General features: G+C 37.4%; 1 protein-coding gene across 5 annotated transcripts in view; it reads right to left on the minus strand.

The window, feature by feature from the left end:
* The window catches only part of SLC26A7 (solute carrier family 26 member 7), an 87,410-nt gene that overhangs the window by 23,921 nt on the left and 43,884 nt on the right, over positions 1 to 19,605 (minus strand). For all 5 annotated transcript variants that reach the window (XM_071222231.1, XM_045181745.3, XM_053930348.2 and 2 more), the window contains exons 8-13: positions 17,388 to 17,535; positions 14,592 to 14,705; positions 12,099 to 12,176; positions 10,689 to 10,784; positions 4,574 to 4,680; positions 1,083 to 1,149 (exon numbers count right to left, since the gene is read on the minus strand). In XM_071222231.1, coding sequence (XP_071078332.1) covers positions 1,083 to 1,149; positions 4,574 to 4,680; positions 10,689 to 10,784; positions 12,099 to 12,176; positions 14,592 to 14,705; positions 17,388 to 17,535 — 610 coding nt within the window. The remainder of the gene's footprint in view (positions 1 to 1,082; positions 1,150 to 4,573; positions 4,681 to 10,688; positions 10,785 to 12,098; positions 12,177 to 14,591; positions 14,706 to 17,387; positions 17,536 to 19,605) is intronic.

The raw sequence follows: 19,605 nt of genomic DNA on the forward strand, positions 1-19,605 counted from the left end.
GTCCACTCAGAAGTACCCTGACATTGGTCCTGCTCCTGGAAGGCCAGTTGTCTCTGTTCTGAGGGCAATCATGAGGTACTAGAACAGGTAAACATAAAAAATAAAGAAAAAAAAAGGCTGGCCAAACATTTACAAAATGGGCTCAAGTAAGGCCAATCGGCAAAAAAATAAGGCAATGTATATATTTTTTATTTTAAACTTGTTTTTGCCATCCATCCCTCTGAATAAAAAACTAGAACACAAACACAATTGGCCTGCTAGTAGTGAACAGGGCAAGACAAATAAGTTGTTTTCTTAAAAAGGAAAGGTGTGCAGGATGCAAGAACCTGATTCCAGTGGCGTTCCGTAACCAGTAGAACTGAATCTGCTTATAATACAGTCTCATTGTGTGTGTTAAAAAAATGATCTGACTTCCCCTCACTCCTTTTTCTCTTCCCTATCTTCCTTCATTTCTTCGTCATATAATTTGGAATGGCCTTTGGTTTAGTTTGGCTCTTTTATGAAACTTAGTAATGAAAAATAGGTTTCTAAATGCCTGCATTAATCTGGACTATGATTCTAATGTGGACTGTAGTTCTATGAACTATGCTATTGTCTTATCTGAATGCTAATACAAAGTTTGTTGTAGGTTTTCTACTGATTTGTGTGTCAACTGCCGTGTGTGTGCGCACATGTGTGTACATACATACACACAGACACACAGGGTCTGGCACAAACGCCCCTTTTTATTACAAAATCTTCTATTACAAAATCATAAGCATGCAATTCTGTGCCATAACAATATCACACTCAAGCACACCATATGACACTTTAGGAGATATGTTCAAGTTAAAACTATAAATTATTACACCTGAATTATTACTCTACCAACCACACTTAAGCAGGCCTTATTTCTGCTGGCCCCTGTGTATATGTGTGTGTGTGTGTGAGTGTATCACAAATATAAAACTTAAAGTTCAAACTAATTAAAATACATTGATACTGTTTAAAATGTCATAATTTATCTGTTTCTAATATCTCAAAACTATGAAAATCACAAAAGTTGTTAATAATGGCACCAAGGAGAAGGGAACTAAACTTACGCCATCCATTTCTGTCTTCACTTTAAATTCCATTTCTTTCATGTTTTTTATACTCAGAGTCTTTGCTCTAGAATTAAGACAAATGGAAAATAAAGTATCATTTTGTAATTGCTGCATTAACCAGGAAGAAGTAATAATGACGTATTAATAATAGGAACATATCTAAAATGGTTTAGATCCCATATCACATTTGTTAATAAAACAATGATAAGTCTGTATTTCTCTGGAATCCTCAGGAATAAAAGGTAACAACAGAGGCATCTAGGTAAATGCAATTTACCTAATCTGGGCTCCCAGCAACCATGTATCAAAGCTACAAAAGGGGAATTGACAAAAATTGTAAGAAAGAAGGCTAAATAGTATATAGAATTTGAGGAAAATCTTATTTTAAGAGGAAGAAAGTAAAGAGGGAATCAATAGCAAGATAGGACCAAACAATGATAACTCTACATAGATTCAGTCTATTAAGATAAAATTGATAGAGATAAAACCTAAAAATTTTCAAGAATATACTATTTCAGCCCTGACTGGTGTTGTTCAGTGGGTTGGACATTGTACTGTAAACCTAAAGGTCACTGGTTTTGTTCCCAGTCAGGGTACATGCCTGGGTTGCAGGCCAGTTCCCTGGTTGGGGATGTGTAAGGGGTAACCAATTGATCAGTGTTTCTCCCACACATTGATGTTTCTCTCCTTCTCTTTCTCCCCCCCTTCCCCTCTCTCTAAAAGTAAATAAAGACAATTAAAAAAAGAATATATTATTTCAGGGTTCCAAGATGAACCTAGGTTCACAGCTTGGCTTCTCCTGGGAATCTCCAAGCACAATACAAGTAGCAGCCATCTGCATATTGTTTTGTAGCTCATGCAGGGTGGCTGCAGGCAGAACACAGGCGGGGGCTGACCTTGGCCTTCACCACCTGGGAAACACCAGAACCTGTGCACCCAGTGAACAGCTACAGACCCTCTCAGAGACCACCACCCCTATCCTGACCCTGCACAGCTGATCCTCCATAGAGGAAAGAGGTTGGTTGTCAGTGGTCATAGTCAGTCCTTGCAGCTGACTGACCTCAGAAAATCTCTCCCATTGACATGCCAACAGCAATCAAGGCTCAACTATAAGAGGGGTTAGTACTGAGGGTGCACCCCAAGTATGCAGCTTGAGTGACAGGGGAAGCTGTGCCACTGGACCGTACAGGACATCTACTACATTAGGCCATGCTACTAAGACACAAAGTCATAGCAGCTCTGCCTTATACATAGAGACAAACACAGGGAGGCTGCCAAAAGAAGGAGACAAAGAAACATGGCCCAAATGAAAGAACAGATCAAAGTCCAGAAAAAGAACTAAACAAAATGAGATAAGCAATCTATCAGATGCAGAGTTCAAATCACTGGTTAAAAGGATGCTCAAGGAACCTAGTGAGGACCTCAGCATAAATAAGATCCAGTCAGAAATGAAGGATACACTAGTTGAAATAAAGAACCATTTACAGTGAAACAACAATAGAGTGGATGAATCTGAGAATCAAATCAATTATATGGAACATAAAGAAGCAAACAGCAACCAATCAGAACAAAAAGAAGAAAAAAAATGAGGATAGTATAAGGAGCCTCTGGGACAACGTCAACCGTTCCAACATTCACATCATAGGGGTGCCAGGGGGAGAAGAGAAAGAGCAAGAAACTGGAAATCTATTTGAAAAAATAATAAAAGAAAACTTCCTTAATTTGGTGAAGGAAATAGTCATGCAAGTCCAGGAAGCACAGAGAGTCAGAAACAAGATGGATGCAAAGAAGCCCACTCCCAGAGACATCATAATTAAAATGCCAAAGGTTAAAGATAAAGAGAGAATCTTAAAAGCAGCAAGAGAAAAGCAGATATTTACCTACAGGGGAGTTCCCATTAGACTGTCAGCTGGTTTCTCAAAAGAAGCTTTGCAGGCTAGAAGAGACTGGCAAGGAATATTAAAAGTCATGAAAAGCAGAAACCTACAGTCAAGACTGTTCCACCCAGCAAAGCTATCATTTAGAATCAAAGGGCAGATAAGGAGCTTTTCAGACCCCCCCAAAAAAAAATGTTAAAGGAGTTCTTCATCACCAAGCCATTATTAGATAAAGTGTTAAAGGGACTTATTTAAGAAAAAGAAGATCAAAACTATGAATGCATAACCATAAATACATAACAATTGAATATAAAAAAACAAACTAAGCAAACAAGATCAGAGATGACAGAACCATGGATATGGAGAGTTCTGATGATTGTGAGATGGCAGGATGGTTTCGGGGATGGGTGAAGAAGTGAGGAGATGGGTGAGAAGTACAAATTGGTTCTGACAGAATAGCAATGGGGATGTACAGTACAGCGTAGGAATTGAAGTAGCCAAAGAACTTATACACAGGACCAATGGACATGAACAAAGGTGTGGGGATTGCCTGCGGGAGTGTGGGGAGCTAGGTGCAGAAGGGAAAAGGGGGAAAAATTGGGACAACTGTAATAGCATAACCAATAAAATATAAGTTAAAAATCATGGAAATATAAAGTACAGCATAGGGAATATAGTTAATAATATTATTATAACTATGTATGGTGTCAGGTGGGTGCTGAAAATATTGGGAGAGAGCGCTTCATAAAGTATATAATTGTCTAACCACTCTTCTGGACACCTGAAACTAATACAATATTATTAAATATAAGATGTAATCAAAAAAGAAAATTATAAAAATAGAATATATTATTGCACAAAGAATTTCAAGGGAAGAAAAAGAAAGTGAGTAAAACCATTATCAGATTGGAAACAGAGATAGAACTGCTCACCGATGTTCAGTAAGAAGTTAAAAAGAGAGAATGTTTTCTTCAGTAAATTGGACAAAAGTATATAGATATGGCTTCCGAAAAAATAAATCTGTTGATTTCAATTTTCTAAGTGATTAAATTGTTACACGGTTTGTGTCTCATTGTATACTGCCTCTCTTTACTTAATTAAAAATACTTCTGCAGTACAGTGTATGGCAAAGGAGTTACTTTTTCCACTTTAATAGATTTTATATATTCTATTTTATAGTGCCAACAAAATATTTCTCTTAATTAAGAACAACATTATTATTATTAGCCCTGTGGATTATTAGCCCTGTGGCTCAGTGGATGGAGTGCCAGCTCGTGAACCAAAGGGTCACCAGTTCAATTCCCGGTCAGGGTACATGCCTAGGTTGTGAACCAGGTCCCCAGTTGGGGGCCTACAAGAGGCAACCACACGCTGATGTTTCTCTCCCTCTCTTTCTCCCTCCTTCCCTCTCTCCGAAATAAAATAAATAAAATCTTTTTAAAAAGAATATTATTACATATCATATGTATATAAAACCTTTATTTTCTCCAATTCTCTGATACCAAATAAAACAAGAGAGTACCATAGAATCCACAGAAATAAAAGGAACTGGTAACACCATCTACTTCGCTGCTATGTCATAGTAAACAGAATATTTAAATAAGATCTTACCTTGACAAGCGACCAATCACAATAGCTACGGTACAGACAACACCAAACAGCAGTCCCACGTTGGCGGCAAAACATACTGTAAATACATAGGTACTGACCCATATGCCCTGAAAGAGAAACAGAGAAAAAAGATATGGGTCTTTTGGTATGTTCTCTTCTTTCTCATAAGTGCTAAATTCCTCACAACTCTATTCTACAACATTCCTGTGACCAAATCCCTCAGTAAAAAAATATTATTTAAGATGTGATAAAGCAGAAGCCCAGGCAAATCCTGGCCCCAGCAGACTCTCAGAAGCAGAGGTAAGAAAAAGTCACGTTCTTTTATTACTAGACACTGCCAATACTTAGTTCAAACTCCAACAAACACTTTATTTAAGATGTGTAAATAGCTGGTTGATGTGTAGGATTTAAAAGCATGCCATAATTTCCCATTGTTTTCTCATTGAATGTTATAATCTTGTAAGTAATTGTGTGCAGATTTTTGGTCATTCCCAACAATAATCTGTTTTCTATAAAAAGAACTAACGTAGTTTATTGCTCCACAAGACTGAAATCTAACAATGTGACCAAAGCCACTTTTAGATCAACCACTCCAAAGATCATCATTACTTTATCTGCAAGGGGCCACTTTTTTTTGAAATGGTGAAAGCTAAAACATCCGGGCCAACTTAGTTCTTGAGAATATTTCAAAAGATTGCAATAAAATTCTATTTCTCTTTTAGTTTGAATTCTAAAATTATTGCAGTTTTGTCCAAATCTAAAATTAAAACTTGCAAAAAGATATTGTTCTATAGTTGGCATTTCTATGTTTACTCCTGGTAAATATTTTTTAAAAGCAAAACAATCTGTGGAATCCACAAAGTTATACTTTCTACACACAAAATCCAGGATTTATCAAATAGCAAATCAACAAAATCTCTAAAATCTCTCTTTTCCCCAAAATTAGCTGCTTCACTTTACCTATGCATACAATTCTGGGTTGATATCCTTCTATCCCAATAGTTGTATTATCTATCACTTTAAAATGTCTCCCACAACATAGTTCAATTGCATATGCAAATGAAAAGATTTTTTTTTCAGGGAGGGGGTTGGGTCCCCCCCCACCCCCCCCCCCACAAATTTGAAACAAATGTTTCTAATGGGCATTCTGTTTTTTACTTAAAATACCTTTCCTTTGTGTTATTTATCCACATTGAGCTTGGAAGTTTTCTTAATGATTGCCTATTTCAAAGGGCTAAGCCCTGAGAAGCAGAGAGATTTTTATCTGTAAAATTCCTTTTGAGATAAAAGAAACAAACATCCTGGAGTAAAAGAAAATATGTATTTTAAGTGTTCTCAGGTTAAGATCCCTCACCTGAAATACAACGCTAAATTAGCACTTATTATCACATCATCCTCAGCTGGTCACCTAGCAGGTTACATGCTGAGATGTTTTCCCTCTGTTCAGGTAAACAGACAGTCATTTGAATCTTTTGTGTGTGCACAGTACGTTTTTACAGGTTTTCTTCCCCTAATGTATTACGCTATCTCTTTGTATTCAAAGTAAGGTCGCAAGGTTTTGATCATTTCTTCAACTTGCCACAACTGTTGTTTCTCACTCATCCCCTAATGCTGAGTTAATCTCGTGGGTGTGGCAAAAGCCTTATAAATCCAATTTCTCCTGGCCAACCTGCAAAACTTAACAGAGCACAGGAACCTGAGGACCTTGGACGCTGCCATTCTAGAAACCACAGAGCCTGGAGGCCAGGATGCTCCAGAGCACCAACAATTTTGATACCATCTGGTTCCATTTTTAAAGCATATTTACTCTCCCACAACATCATCTGTTGTTAGCCAGGCTTATAATGCTTAGTTATTTCCCAGGGCTACATTTATAGCTTTGAAAAAATATCAAATGGAAATTAATAACATAGGCCAGTAATTTGGTTAGAACAAGTGCCAGCACTATTCCATAACAATTCCTATTAGAGACCCAAATGCTGGTTGTCATAGTCATAAGGGATTGGTTAGCTCCTGGGCACTTATTTTTTTAATTACGTGTTCTTACTTGATGCTTTTCCTATTTTGTACTCCCAGGACCTAAACACAAACTAGCCCCAAAGCTGACCTCAAACTGGGAACACATAAACCCTTGCTCCCTAGAGAAAATGCATCAGTGCAAAGCACGATACAGCAACTGCTCAGTCACTCCACCTCTCCCTGAGCCATCCGTTGGCCTGCTTCATATTATTGAATTTCTGAAGGTCTGGCTTCTGTCCCCGCTGTTCAGTTACTCAAATTCAGTTCTGTGCCTGGGGTCAGGCCTCTGTTTTGGGTCCTTATTTTCTCATTACCTCAAAAGAGTTTTTTATCTATAACTGAAGTAGAATCATTATTAAGCTGTAAAAAATTTAAAGATATAAATATTCTGATTTTTCATGTGATAACTGCTTACCTGATTTTTAAACATTTAACTTTCAATTTTCGCACAAACACACAAATCTTTGGTAATTTTACTTCCATACTTTAGGTTTATTCTATTTATTGAGTAATCTAGATACATTCTTACTAGTGAATAATGTCCTATATCCACAATAAAGTCTGTGAAATATTTTCACTACAAATGCTACATCCAAATCACATGCCAGTAACATATAGTTTCTCACTGTTGACTTCCTTATCAGCTAGAAGATATCTGTCCACTCTACCTATTGGAGGCTCTCGCCAAGCTAAACTCAATGTCACGTTTAATCACAATGTATCTGTGCCTCTGCTATATATTCATGTCATCTTTTCAACCTTACTTTTTGCCCAAACTGCACTGCCTACTTCAAATTTTCAACTATTGACCTCTATATAGGAGACTACCAATTCTAAGCTGTTAAACCATTTTTTTCAAACTGTCTACCAAATACCTTCAAACTTAGTATGTCCAAGTGCAAACTCATTATCTCGAGCGCCAACTCTGCCCTTTCTCCGATGTTAGCTCGTTCAGTTATAACACAAATATTCTTCAAGACACTGCAATCAGATCTAGGAATCATAGGTTACTATTTCCCCCTTTTCATCTATTTGTCTAATCATTCCCCAAGTTCTATCAATTATTAATTTAAAAAATATCTAACCATAGCCTCTCCTCAATGCACTGATAACACTCTAGTTTACACTTTGCTTTCCTAGTGGATTCTGAGAGCCTCCTACTTAACTATCTTCTGTTATTATCAGCATTGTAAACCATTTGCCAGACTGCTGCCAAAATTACCTTTGTAAAGTGAAGCAAGGTGAAGAACTGAGAGGAGACAGCAAACGTCAGATCACCGCAGAGCCTGTGATTGTGAGGCTTTGTTGTAACTAGGGACCAACTTCAGATCAACACCTAAATCAGAGCTGAGGGCTGCTCCACCTCACTTCCTGTCTAGTCCTCCCCACATTACCTTTCAGCAATTAGCTAAGTCCACTAAAAATACATTATAATCATAAAGGAATCAGCAAAGGACTTATTCATAAAAATGAGGAAAATAAAGAAAAAACAATAAAACAGAGACAGGTTTAGACATAATAGGCAATATAATTTTGAGGGGGAAAACCCTCAAAAATAGATGTGAAGAGTCAAAGAAAGAAAACTATAATTAAAAATATAGACAGGAGATAAAAAGGAGACTGGAAGAATTTTGGAAAGAAATTAAACAGAAATAAAACCATCACAGAGATAAAAGTCATATTTGAAGCCAAAAAAAAAATGAAATAGTCACAATCAGAAATACATAATCAGAGATACAATGACTAGTCCAAAGAAACTGCCCCCACACACACCCAAAATATTCATGAAAAAATGTACATATATGATGAAAGGCAAAATAAAATTGAAAAATATATAATTTCTTAAGAGGAAAGAGCACCTTAGATTTGAAAAAAATATTGGAAGATATATTAGAAAAAATGTGTATATAATCTTGATTCTGAGATCAATAGGATATGTCACTCTGATAGAAATTTAAGAATGGGTACTCAACTAAAAGAAATTTTCTGATAATATGACCAAACTTCCTGGGCAAGAAAGAACTTCATTGAGTACCCCTTTGGAAAAACAAACACAAAATACAAAAAAATCATATCGATATGTGATTTATCTGCCTTATCTTTTAAGGTCTGAAGATAGTTTTAAGTCTGAAAAGTCCTGAGGGAAAGCATTTTAGACTCAGCAAAAACCTTTCTTCTAGTAAAAAAAAAAACTGGTAGATGTTTTCACCGTGCAATAGCTCAGGGAATGAAAACCACATGAGTTTCTTGGAAAGCTACTGAGCGATGACATGCAGAAAACAAAGAGATGAATGGAAATAAGTAAATCAGGACTGACAACCCACATTTAAAAACTAAAAGACTAAAGGTAACCACTAAATGCATTAAACAATATTCTATGTTCTATAACTCAAGAAACAACACCATCTTTCTCCAGTGATGCTACTCTCTGGAAACTTGAAGTCATTCTAGAACACTGCACTTTGTATGACGAATTGGTGGTGAGAACTAACTAATGTAATATTTTAAATATTTTTCCAATCTCTTTCCTCCTCTGGAACCTCATAGTCTCAGTTTGGGTCCAAGCCATCCTCGTGTGTTTGCCTGAATCACTCCAATGCTCCAATTGCTGCCTACCTCAATGGTTTGACCCACCTTCCTCAAGTTGCCTTTCTAATACATAAATCTTATCCCTATTTCCCTTTTCAGTGATGCCTCACTGATGTCTTTAAGGTGAAGTCCAGTCTTCTTTGTAGGACACGAGCAGCCTTCCCCAGTCCAACCCATTCTTAAATTTTCCACCTCCATCTGTTTCTACTCCCACCCTCACACTATATATTCCACCCATAATTCTTAAAAGAAACCTCTTCTGACATCCGTCTCCTTCAAATATGGTAATATGCTCCCTCTTACACGATTAATGTGTTCCTTAGAAATACCTTTATAATAGGACTGTCAAATAGCTTGAAAATTAAGTTTGCATCTTCTAATTTCTCTATTTCCTTATGCCACTTCATGTAGATCACCTTTAAAAAGTCACAATCCTCCATTAACCCAGCTAATTTGGGCCTAATTGTTTGCCTACAAAATACTGTTCATTCAAGTCTCAGTTCACATTTCAGCTCTGCTGTGACTGTCTATCATCTTAACCTAGTCCGAATCAAATGCCCCAGCCTCTATTTCTCCCCCGCACTAAGCCTGTGTGTTTTTGCTTCTAGGACATGTTTAGTATGCCTTGTGTAAGTTCATGTTTCTGCATCTGCTTCCTACACAGTAACTCTTTGCATTACCAATGGCCCTCAACATTATACTTTGGTAGGAGCTCAGTAATGTTGAGCCCTAGGAGGAGATTTATGAAAGTAGACACCAGCATAGAGAATCCCCAAACTCTCTCAAAGAATCTGAAGGAGCGGAATACATAGATAATTGCATTTCAATAGGTGAATGCCATAATAGAGCTAAACAAGGGTACTCATGAAATACTCCACCCATGTTGCAGAGGAAAAGAATTCTGGATGCTCTTGCATAGGCATATTTCTCTGGAATAAGTATGTCAGACATTTCTGTTAGTAGAAGCCACACTTTACCATTGTTTAGTATAACTTAATCTGTTCCTGGCAATATCCTATTAACAATGATCCTCTCAATGTAACCCATTTAGAATACAACTCATGAGACTTTTTGTATTTAGAATGAATATGGCCACTCTTAAGATTTTCACCTTAGAATACTGTGGCATACATGTCTTAGCAATTAATGCTGATTTTTCACACGTTACAAATGGTAATACTTCTATTAGCGTGCACTTCCTTGGTGAGCTTTACTGCCAAAATTAATTCCTAGCAGAAATTAGGAACCCACTCAAGTTAGTTAGTGTTTCTTTAAATATTCTCAAACAATACATCAATCAAAATTTGACAAAATTCCATGTTTGTTTCTTATAAAGACATTTTACATTTTAATGCATTTATTAAGATTTTGAAAAAATTAATGGTAGTTTATAAAGTATACAAGTGTTAAATGACTAAAACTACTTTCTGCAAATGAAAGTGCTAAATTTATTTTGTTACATGTGGTTAAGCCAAAGAAGAAAAATTTGGGTAAAATTTCTACTTACCCAATCGATTTTATCCACATTCCAATATTTTTTTAAATCTCGGAACTGTATGAGCATTCCCTTCAGTCCTACAACAATAATACTCGCAAGAACGCACTGCAAATAAGAAACAGGTTGATGAAAAAGCAAGATAATATTTTAATCACAATTTAAAAGAACCAAGGTGTTTTTACTTCTTTGTTTGTTTTTAAAGTACTTATGAGAAAAAATCATCACCATTTAGAAGAATAATGCAATATTTCTTTTGTTTAGAACTACTCTATTATTGCACTTCAGGAATATAATATCAATTCTAGAAAATCACAAAGTAAATTTATGTCACTCTAAAAAATTAGAAAGAAGGAAAAAGAGAAGTAATGAATGATAAGTGTGGATGTTATAATGCTGATTGTCCTCTTAACTCTATAATTATTCACCACCATTTGTTTGAAATCTGTTACAAAATAAATATTTATATTTATATCATGTATTTCTTTATAACAGACTTAATCAATTATTTGGTTTTGCCTAAAAGATAAAACTTTCTTGAAATGTGAATTTGATTGTTGAAAAATCCTCCAGTAGGAATGATATAATCTTATCATATGAATGAAGAATTAGAACAAGAAAAGACTGAGACTCTCTCTGGTTCTGTGAAAACCAGAATCTGACTTATGTAACTTTGGTGCCTTGGGCTTATGAAATACAAGGTAAATCACTGGTACCAGCGTTCTGAGTCACTTTTCATAAGAATGTGTCAAAGGTGGCAAGATGCATTGTGTTCCCTACTTTTTTCCCCAAGTGGAACCTAATCAAGAAAACAAACAAGCAAGCAAAATATAACCAGAGACATTGAAATTAAGAATAAACTGACAGTAACTAGAGGGGAGGTGGGAGGGTATAATGAAGGGGAAAGGGGGAAGGATTTTCAGGAACATGTTATAAAGGACAAAATCAAAGAGCAGGTAGGATCAAGGGTGGGAAGTGGGGATGGCTGGGGTGGGGTGGGGAGTCGTGGAGGGAAATGGAGACAACTGTTCTTGAACAACAATAAAAAATGTGGGAAAAAAAGCAGAGAAAAAAATTGAAAAAAAATAAAGGCAATGAATATCCAATCTAAAAAAAATAAAATTCTTCCAAAGTCTATTTCTTGTAAAAGATGTTGTCTAGTTCCACCCTCCAAATGAACACAGAATAAATCTAATTCCCCTATGCCATTTTTATACAAGAGCCTAAGAATTAGAAAACTCCTATTCCTCCCCCACCAAACGTGGCCTTTTTCTGCCTCTCCTCCATTCAACCATTATGTTGCATCAATGACATATGTATCATTAATGATTATTGAAGTTACTCTTGTAAGAAATTTTAATATACAGTTATTCTCATCGAAAGTAAACTTAAGTAGTAGATCATGAAAAAGCACTACTATACCATTGGCAGCCAGTAAAGCAAAGGTCCTAGGGCATAAATGACTATCAGGACAAAAATGCAAGATATTAGACACGCCACCTGTAAAATACAAGACAGATAAAAAAGCAAACTTTGAACATCCTTATTATTCCAAAGTTATGGGGGGGATATAATTCATAGGTCATCTTGAGTAGAAAAAAACAATATGTTGGCATATCATTATTAAATTACATAAACCATCATTATCTGGACTTTGCAGCTGAAAAGAAATCAAATGCGACACCTGACAAGTTGGTGTGATACAATTAAGTAAGTGATGACAGAAAAACAATTTCATGCAAAAAATTTAAAAAACAGGACACTCTCAACTTTTATGACGTACCACAGCAATGGCTTTTTTGTTGTTGTTTAATAGTGAAAGTGACATTTCAATTAAAAGTCCTTTAGCCCATTGTTGTTCAGCTTGACTCCCCTCCTCAATTCCCAGGGAGTGATGTGGGTAATAATTGTATATGCTGCTTAAGGTTTTTCTGTGTTGATGATAAATTTTCACTGAAATATTTCCTCTCTGGAGTTGTTGGAAAGGTGTCTAGCATGAAGCAGTTATATAGGATTATGGGAGAAATCTCTGCAGTGAAGCAGACTAATTATTAATCCTGAAAAGTGAATAGTATCATCTTCTAACCGGCTCAACCTGCTAACAAAAGAAAATCCAAATAACCTGACTCTTGGCTATGCTGCACTTAATGGAGAACCTGATTTCACATAAACAAATGTTCATGACTTAACAGAAACATGTGGCAAAACCATCAGCCTAACAGGAGAAAAGAGGGCTTTCACTGGATCACAGGATGACTAGAATATCATTATGGAGAAATCAAAGGGAATCAGGTTCTATTGGAATGGCTAACATTAAATATAAACATAGAAATAAGCAAGTAATTAATCAATATTAAGGGCTGGCAAGGATTCAGAACAACTAATGTTCTCAGACATTCCTGAAAAAACACTTCCACAGTTTCTTATGAAGCTGTACGTACACTCACCACAGATCCCAGGGCTATTTCAGACAGATATTGCATGCTCACGACACACTATGAAGATGACGTATTACAGAAGTGTACACCTAAAACCCATAATTTAATTAATCTATGTTACCCCAATAAATTCATTAAAATTGAGTAAATAAATGCATCACATATTCAACATTCAAATTTAGATAATAAACATCTGAGAAGATAGTTTTCAAAAAAATGTTTATGCCAATACACATGCTGAACCTCTGCTTGAAATCACTAACTGCACAAAAGATCAGTCAAATTACCCTGTAAAATCAGTGTGAATAAGAATTTCACATCTTAGCTGATGAGTTGCGACAGTTATTTTTCAAATTCTTATACATTCAGATTTTTTGCTGCTTCCCCTGTGCTCCATTAATTAGTATTCATCAATAATTTTATTAGTTTTAGGCTATATTTTAATATCTATTCATCATTTTCTCCAAGCCACTTGCTCTCCAAGGTCAAGAACAATATCATTTCCAAATTTATTCTTTTAACCCTCCCCCCAAAAATAATTATAAGGCAGACTCCTAAAATTGTTTGAAGTATCACATAAAATATTTCATAAATTCTTATGCGATTCCAATTTTAAATAAATGTGAATTGTTTTAATAAAGGTTAGCAGATAACTTTAATTTCTATTTTAACATATATGTGAATTCTGTATAGAACAGTGGTTAACAGTGTGAGATTTGTAGTAAATCTAGCTGGGTTAAAATCCCAGCTCTGCCAGTCACTAACTCTGTGACCTGGGCAATTTACTGGAACCTTCTTTTCTTCAACTTCATTATTTGCAAACTGAGAATAATAATTATACTTTCTTCAGAGTTGTCTACAGGGTTAAAAGAGTTTATTTGCATAGGAAGTGTGACACGCAGTGCCTGGCCCATAAGTCAAAATATGCGTATGCTCCCACCAACGCTCCCACCGTGATCGTCATCACATATAATCTTCACTGTCATCACTGTCCTCTTTCCAGCACCCAGCCTAACACTCGGCATATGGGAGACACTCAAATGTCAAGCTGACTTGAGTTCCTAAGAATATATAATAATTGTTTCTTTAACCTCAAATATGCACAAACATCTTTTTACCTGTTTATTTACTTATACATCTATTCATACAGAAATTCCAACGTCAGTGACTAATTTTGCATATAATTGATCTCATTTTATTTAAAGGAGGTGAACAAAAGTGGAAAAATTTCAAATTGATTAGCTGAGCAAAACAACAAAGTCAGAGGCTCCACTAGAGAGAGCTCTGGTTCCAAGGCTGCCAGCAGTAAAGCTTGGTACAAGAGAGAGAAGGGAGACAGAAGCCCTTGAAACTAGTTAGAAAAAAATCAAAGAAGTAAAATATTTTCTGGACTTTAGGTAGAAGATCACTCTTACCACTGCCTCCAGGGAGAGGAATGGCCGGGTGCTCCGTTCTCCCTGCTAGACAGAAAAGTTACCTGTGTCTTTGCTCCTGTGCTGTAGAGGCCAGCGGTCCTTCCCATGGCGGCAGCACTTGGGATGCAGAAGAAAAATGAAGAAATCACATTGCTGAGGCCATGAGCCAGAAGTTCCTATAAGATTGATAACATGAGAACATATCATTTCTTAATACCAATCAACTTTTATAGACCACAGGTGCAACCTGTCAAACAATGAAATTTGTTTATACTCTATTTCTGTTCTCTCTGCTGGCTGTGACTTAACTGTTGTAAGGAAAAATATAGAAAACACTTACTGAGTGATTAGATGAGAAACCGTTCTAAGCACCTTACTCTAATCCCCATAACCACCTTATAGGAAAGAACAAGATAGTTATTGTCTCTGTGGCCAATTTCTTTCCTATCTTTTAACAAGGCTTTTGTTCCCACCACTTCATGTCCTTCACAATGCTACATCCAATGGGTAATTTCTACCTTACTTGGCCTAAAAGCAGCATTTAACACAATTGCTTACTTTCTCCTCCTTAAAAGCTCATGGTAGGTCCTTCTAGGACCTCACACCTTCCTGGTTTCCTCCTACCTCCCCGGCCACCACTTCTCATTTTCCTTTGTGGTTCCTTCTCTTCCGGCCAATCACAAATATTTGACCACTCTCTATCTATATCTTAGCTACCTGAATACACATTACTAATTCCCAAATTTGTATCTCTAGCCTGGACCACACTTCTAAACTTCAGACTCATACAGCCAGCCTACTACTCAGTCATCTCCACTTGGATGGCTAACAGGTATCCCAAACTTAATCGGGCTATTGCTCTTGTACCCCCAACCTGGTCCCCCAAGTTCTTCTCCAGCTCAAGTAGCAAATGCTTGGGCCAAAACCTTGGGTCAAAAGCTATGGTCATATGCTTCATAAAGATGTTTCGGTCAATGACAAACCACATATAAATAGTAATCCCATAAGACTGTAATAGAGATGAAAAATTCCTATCACCTAGTGACATCTGGAGCCATTACAATGTCATAGAGCAACATACTACTCACATGTTTGCGGTGATGCTGGTATAAAGAAACCTAAGGCACTGCCAGCTGTATAAAGTACACACATATAATTGTGTATGGTACCTAATACCTGGTAATAATACATGACTGTGTTCCTGGTTTATGTATTTACTATATTACACCTTTTGTTGTTATTTTAAACTATACTTTTTTCACTTTAAAAAAACAGGTTTTGCTGGAAAACAGCATGCCCTGTTAGACTGGCAGCAGCCTCATACACCTTGTGCTTACTGCGTCTCTTGATTATATCATTTTTTCTCGTGCATGATTTAATCTCATGTTGTTTTGTACAATAACGTGCTAGGGTTTGTAGCGTAGGAGCATTAGGCTCCACCATATGGTGGAGGTGTGTAGTAGGTTATACCATCTAGGTTTGTGTAATAGAACTCTGTGATGTTTAAAAATGACAAAATAGCCTAACACTGCCTTTCTCAACAGGCATCTCCACCATCAAGTGGCCCACAACACTATTTTTGACTCCTTTCCCTTTTCCCAGATGGCATCTACATCCAATGCAGAATCTCTCCACCTCCCTTCTCCTCCATTGCTACGTCCTGGTACAAGTCATCACATTTCACCCAGATTTTTGTAAAAATCTCCTAATGTTCTTCTTCTTTTCCTGTTGCCAGTGAACAGCCCAGAAAAATACCCCTGCCCTTACAGAACTGACATTCTAGGGAGGAAATGCCGACAGTAAACAAGATGAATGTGTCAAGTAAAGCAGAGGAGGGGGTGGAAAATCTGGAGTTTAGGATTTTAGCTTCCCAACGAAGGCTTCCCTGAGAAGGGAACACTTAAATAAGGGCAGCGTGTAGATACCTGGGAGAACAGCTTCTGGAAAAGGGAAGAGCGAGTGCAAATGTCCTGAGCCAGAATTGTGACTAGTGGGTTGAAGGAAAAGCAAGGAGAACGTGTGGCTAGAACAGAGTAGAAAGGGATAGGAGATCAGATAAAAAGAGGGATGGTGGCAGGTCATGAACAGCCTTGCAAACCCTGGTGAAGAGATTTTTAATCTGAGTACGAGGGTGTGGCACTGGGAGGGTCTGAGGTGAGAAAACCTGTGGTCAGTGCTGTGCGCTGGGGTATCCCTCGTTCCTACACCGGTGCCTGGCACATCAGTAGGATTCAACTCACATCTGTTGAATGAATATATCTGCTTGTATACAGATGACAAAACTGGGACCCAGAAATAATTAAGGGTGTGTAATGTCAGAGCGAGGCGGAGACACAGGTGATTTGGCATTTGTAACCAGTACTCCACAGCTGTCTCTGCAGACCCTGTAGGAATGTGGGGCCACCGGCCATAAAACAAGACAGCAGGAGAAGTAGATCCACAAATACAAAAACTTGATCAACATTATCTTCATCCTTCCGCATTCTAAAAATACACGCTCACATCTTTTAGCATTTTACTAAGAATAATAATACTAGTATTATCTATACTTTAAAATCCATAATTTTTAAAGTACTCCATGATAATATATTTAGATTCTCTCCTAAAAGCAAATTTAAAAGAAAATCAAGATGTCCCTCTTTCTAAAAATGAAATAAAATTATAAACCAACCCACAAAGGACAGATTTCCAGCTTTGTATGAATGATTTAGAGATTTTTTTTTCTTTTGTTTTGTCCTATCTGTTCTTGTTATACACTTAGGAAACTTGTATTTTTCATACACTCCACATGTTCAGGGTCTGGGAGCACACGGCACAAGGATACAATAGCTGTGGAGAGGGGCCCGGGCATACTCCACCTGGTTGTCATCAACTGAATATTTGAATTTTTTGGCAGATCCTTGAGCAAGAGCCAGTGAGGCCGCATAGCCTACAAGTGCCACCCCGAACGCCTCGGTGATCACTGCAGAGAGGACACTCATTGGGGGAGCCTGAGGTGAAGGAATTCTGTGGAAAGAAACCCGACAGTGAAGTCGTCAACTTTCTTGCAATTTCTGTAACAACTTGCAATGAATTCAATCGTGATAATGACTCTGAAGTTGACACAGAATAAGTAAAATACCCATGAGAAAACCAAGCAGCCTTGCCCTTACAAGCCCTTTGTTTTCCACATTATTTAACAGAAAAGCAAAATCACAAGAAACAGCACAGGAGCAACTCCATGCACCTCGCTGGCATCTGCACCCAGGTTCACCGCAGGAACTGACTCGACGAGAATGGTCTGTATCATGACAGAAGCACATCTGGAGCATCCTTTCATGTGAGCCTTTCCCAATATTTCTTTGGCTGGCATTAGAGACCGTATTCCTTCCCTTCCTCGAACACGTAGTGCTGTATGAGAACACTAGCTTACTGTGAGCTGCAATTCTTGAGTCAATCCTTAAATTTGCCATTGATTCATAATATTAATTATATTTTTAAGTTGATCCCTTCACAGCACACTTAACTATGCATCGCCTATGCTAGGAAAAATATGTATAAAGGCCCCATCGACCCTCTAATGCAAAATACAGGACCACAGTTAACTTTTTCACAGGTTCTTTTTCAATAGTACTTATTTGAAAACCACTTGCACCAAATGAACTATCATCAGTTATTTATCCCCAGTTGTGGGGGACGGTGAAGGCTGGCGTCATACAGCCGGAACCCGCGGGGGTTGAACGGGAGGAGATAGATAACCGCAAGCTTCAGCGGAATGCAACTGTAACTATTGCAGGAGACGTATGTATCAGTTAGATAGCCTGGGAACGGAACAATCTGTGCCCGCAGTGTCTCCCTAAGTTTGCAAAACGTCCTTGAGCTTTTTCTAACCACCCCTACAAAATAAACACAGAGACCATGTTCAGGGCTCATTGTCTCTCCATCAGAGGAAATGTCCCACCTGGTCCCTGCTTTTCCTTAAACTGTCTGTGTTGTCTCTTTTCTAATCTCCTATTGCCCCCACTCAGGTACCCCCACTCCATGCTGGTTGCAGCACCCAAGTGATTCTTTGGAAGACTTATCTGCCCTCAAAAAAAATCCTCTGGGGCAAAAGAAGAAGAAAAAGGGAAGGGAATGCATGTTGATTAATGCCTACTATGTAAGCAGTATGCTCAGCCCTCCTGTGTTAACTGTGTGGAGAAGAAACCATCTGAGAAAGATTAAGGAATGTACCTAAATCACAGTGAATGGTACAGCTGAGATTCATCTCAGCTCCATGTAATTCCAATGCCACACTCTTTCATTGATTTCTTAAGAGATGAGGTCTGGAAAGTTCACTCATAATAAGGGGCAATTGGAGTGGATGAAGAAGAGGCATAATTGTTTTACTCACTCGCTACAGTTTACCCCCCAAACCAATGGACTCGTAGCATTGCAGGCCCTAAAATATACGCTACACAAAGTCCTACCATTTCAGAGGATGGGAATTATTTCATGAAAATTGAGCCTACCTAATTATTAATAACAATAAAATGTCCTAGAAAGATACAATAAACTGACTTTTCAAGGTGGGAAAGTAGATAACTTTTTAGAAAAAACAAACTGACTCAGATACTCTCCATTAACCTGTAACTGCATAAAAGTTAAGACAGGCTTTTTAAAAGGTATCTTTTTTAATCTCTGAAATTTTGCTTTTGTCCCTCCATATTAATGTATTCAGAAACTAAAATTTGGGACTGGAAGATAAGAATATAGAGGACTCAATAACTAACTTTGCCCCCAAATGATAAATATTGGTGTGTACACAGCCCATTAAAAAGAACCCGTAAGACACAGTCCTCTTCCTGAAGATGACTTTGTTCTCTTCCGCTGTGTATTTGGAACAACTGTGTGCCCTTTGGGGGTGAACACTTCTGCTGGTTAACCTTCCCCTTAGTTCAGAGGAAAGCTTTAAGACAGAAAGAATGCCATGCCCTCTTCTCCCCTGTACCCTTTCCCTTACCATTACACACCACCCAGGTCTAGGGGTTTGTATTTCAGGGAATGCTTGTGTACCTCTGCTGGGTTTTAAGTGAAATAAAAATAAGAATGTGTAAT

The sequence above is a fragment of the Desmodus rotundus genome, chromosome 8 (genome assembly GCF_022682495.2).
Source record: "Desmodus rotundus isolate HL8 chromosome 8, HLdesRot8A.1, whole genome shotgun sequence".
Classification (NCBI taxonomy): domain Eukaryota; kingdom Metazoa; phylum Chordata; class Mammalia; order Chiroptera; family Phyllostomidae; genus Desmodus; species Desmodus rotundus.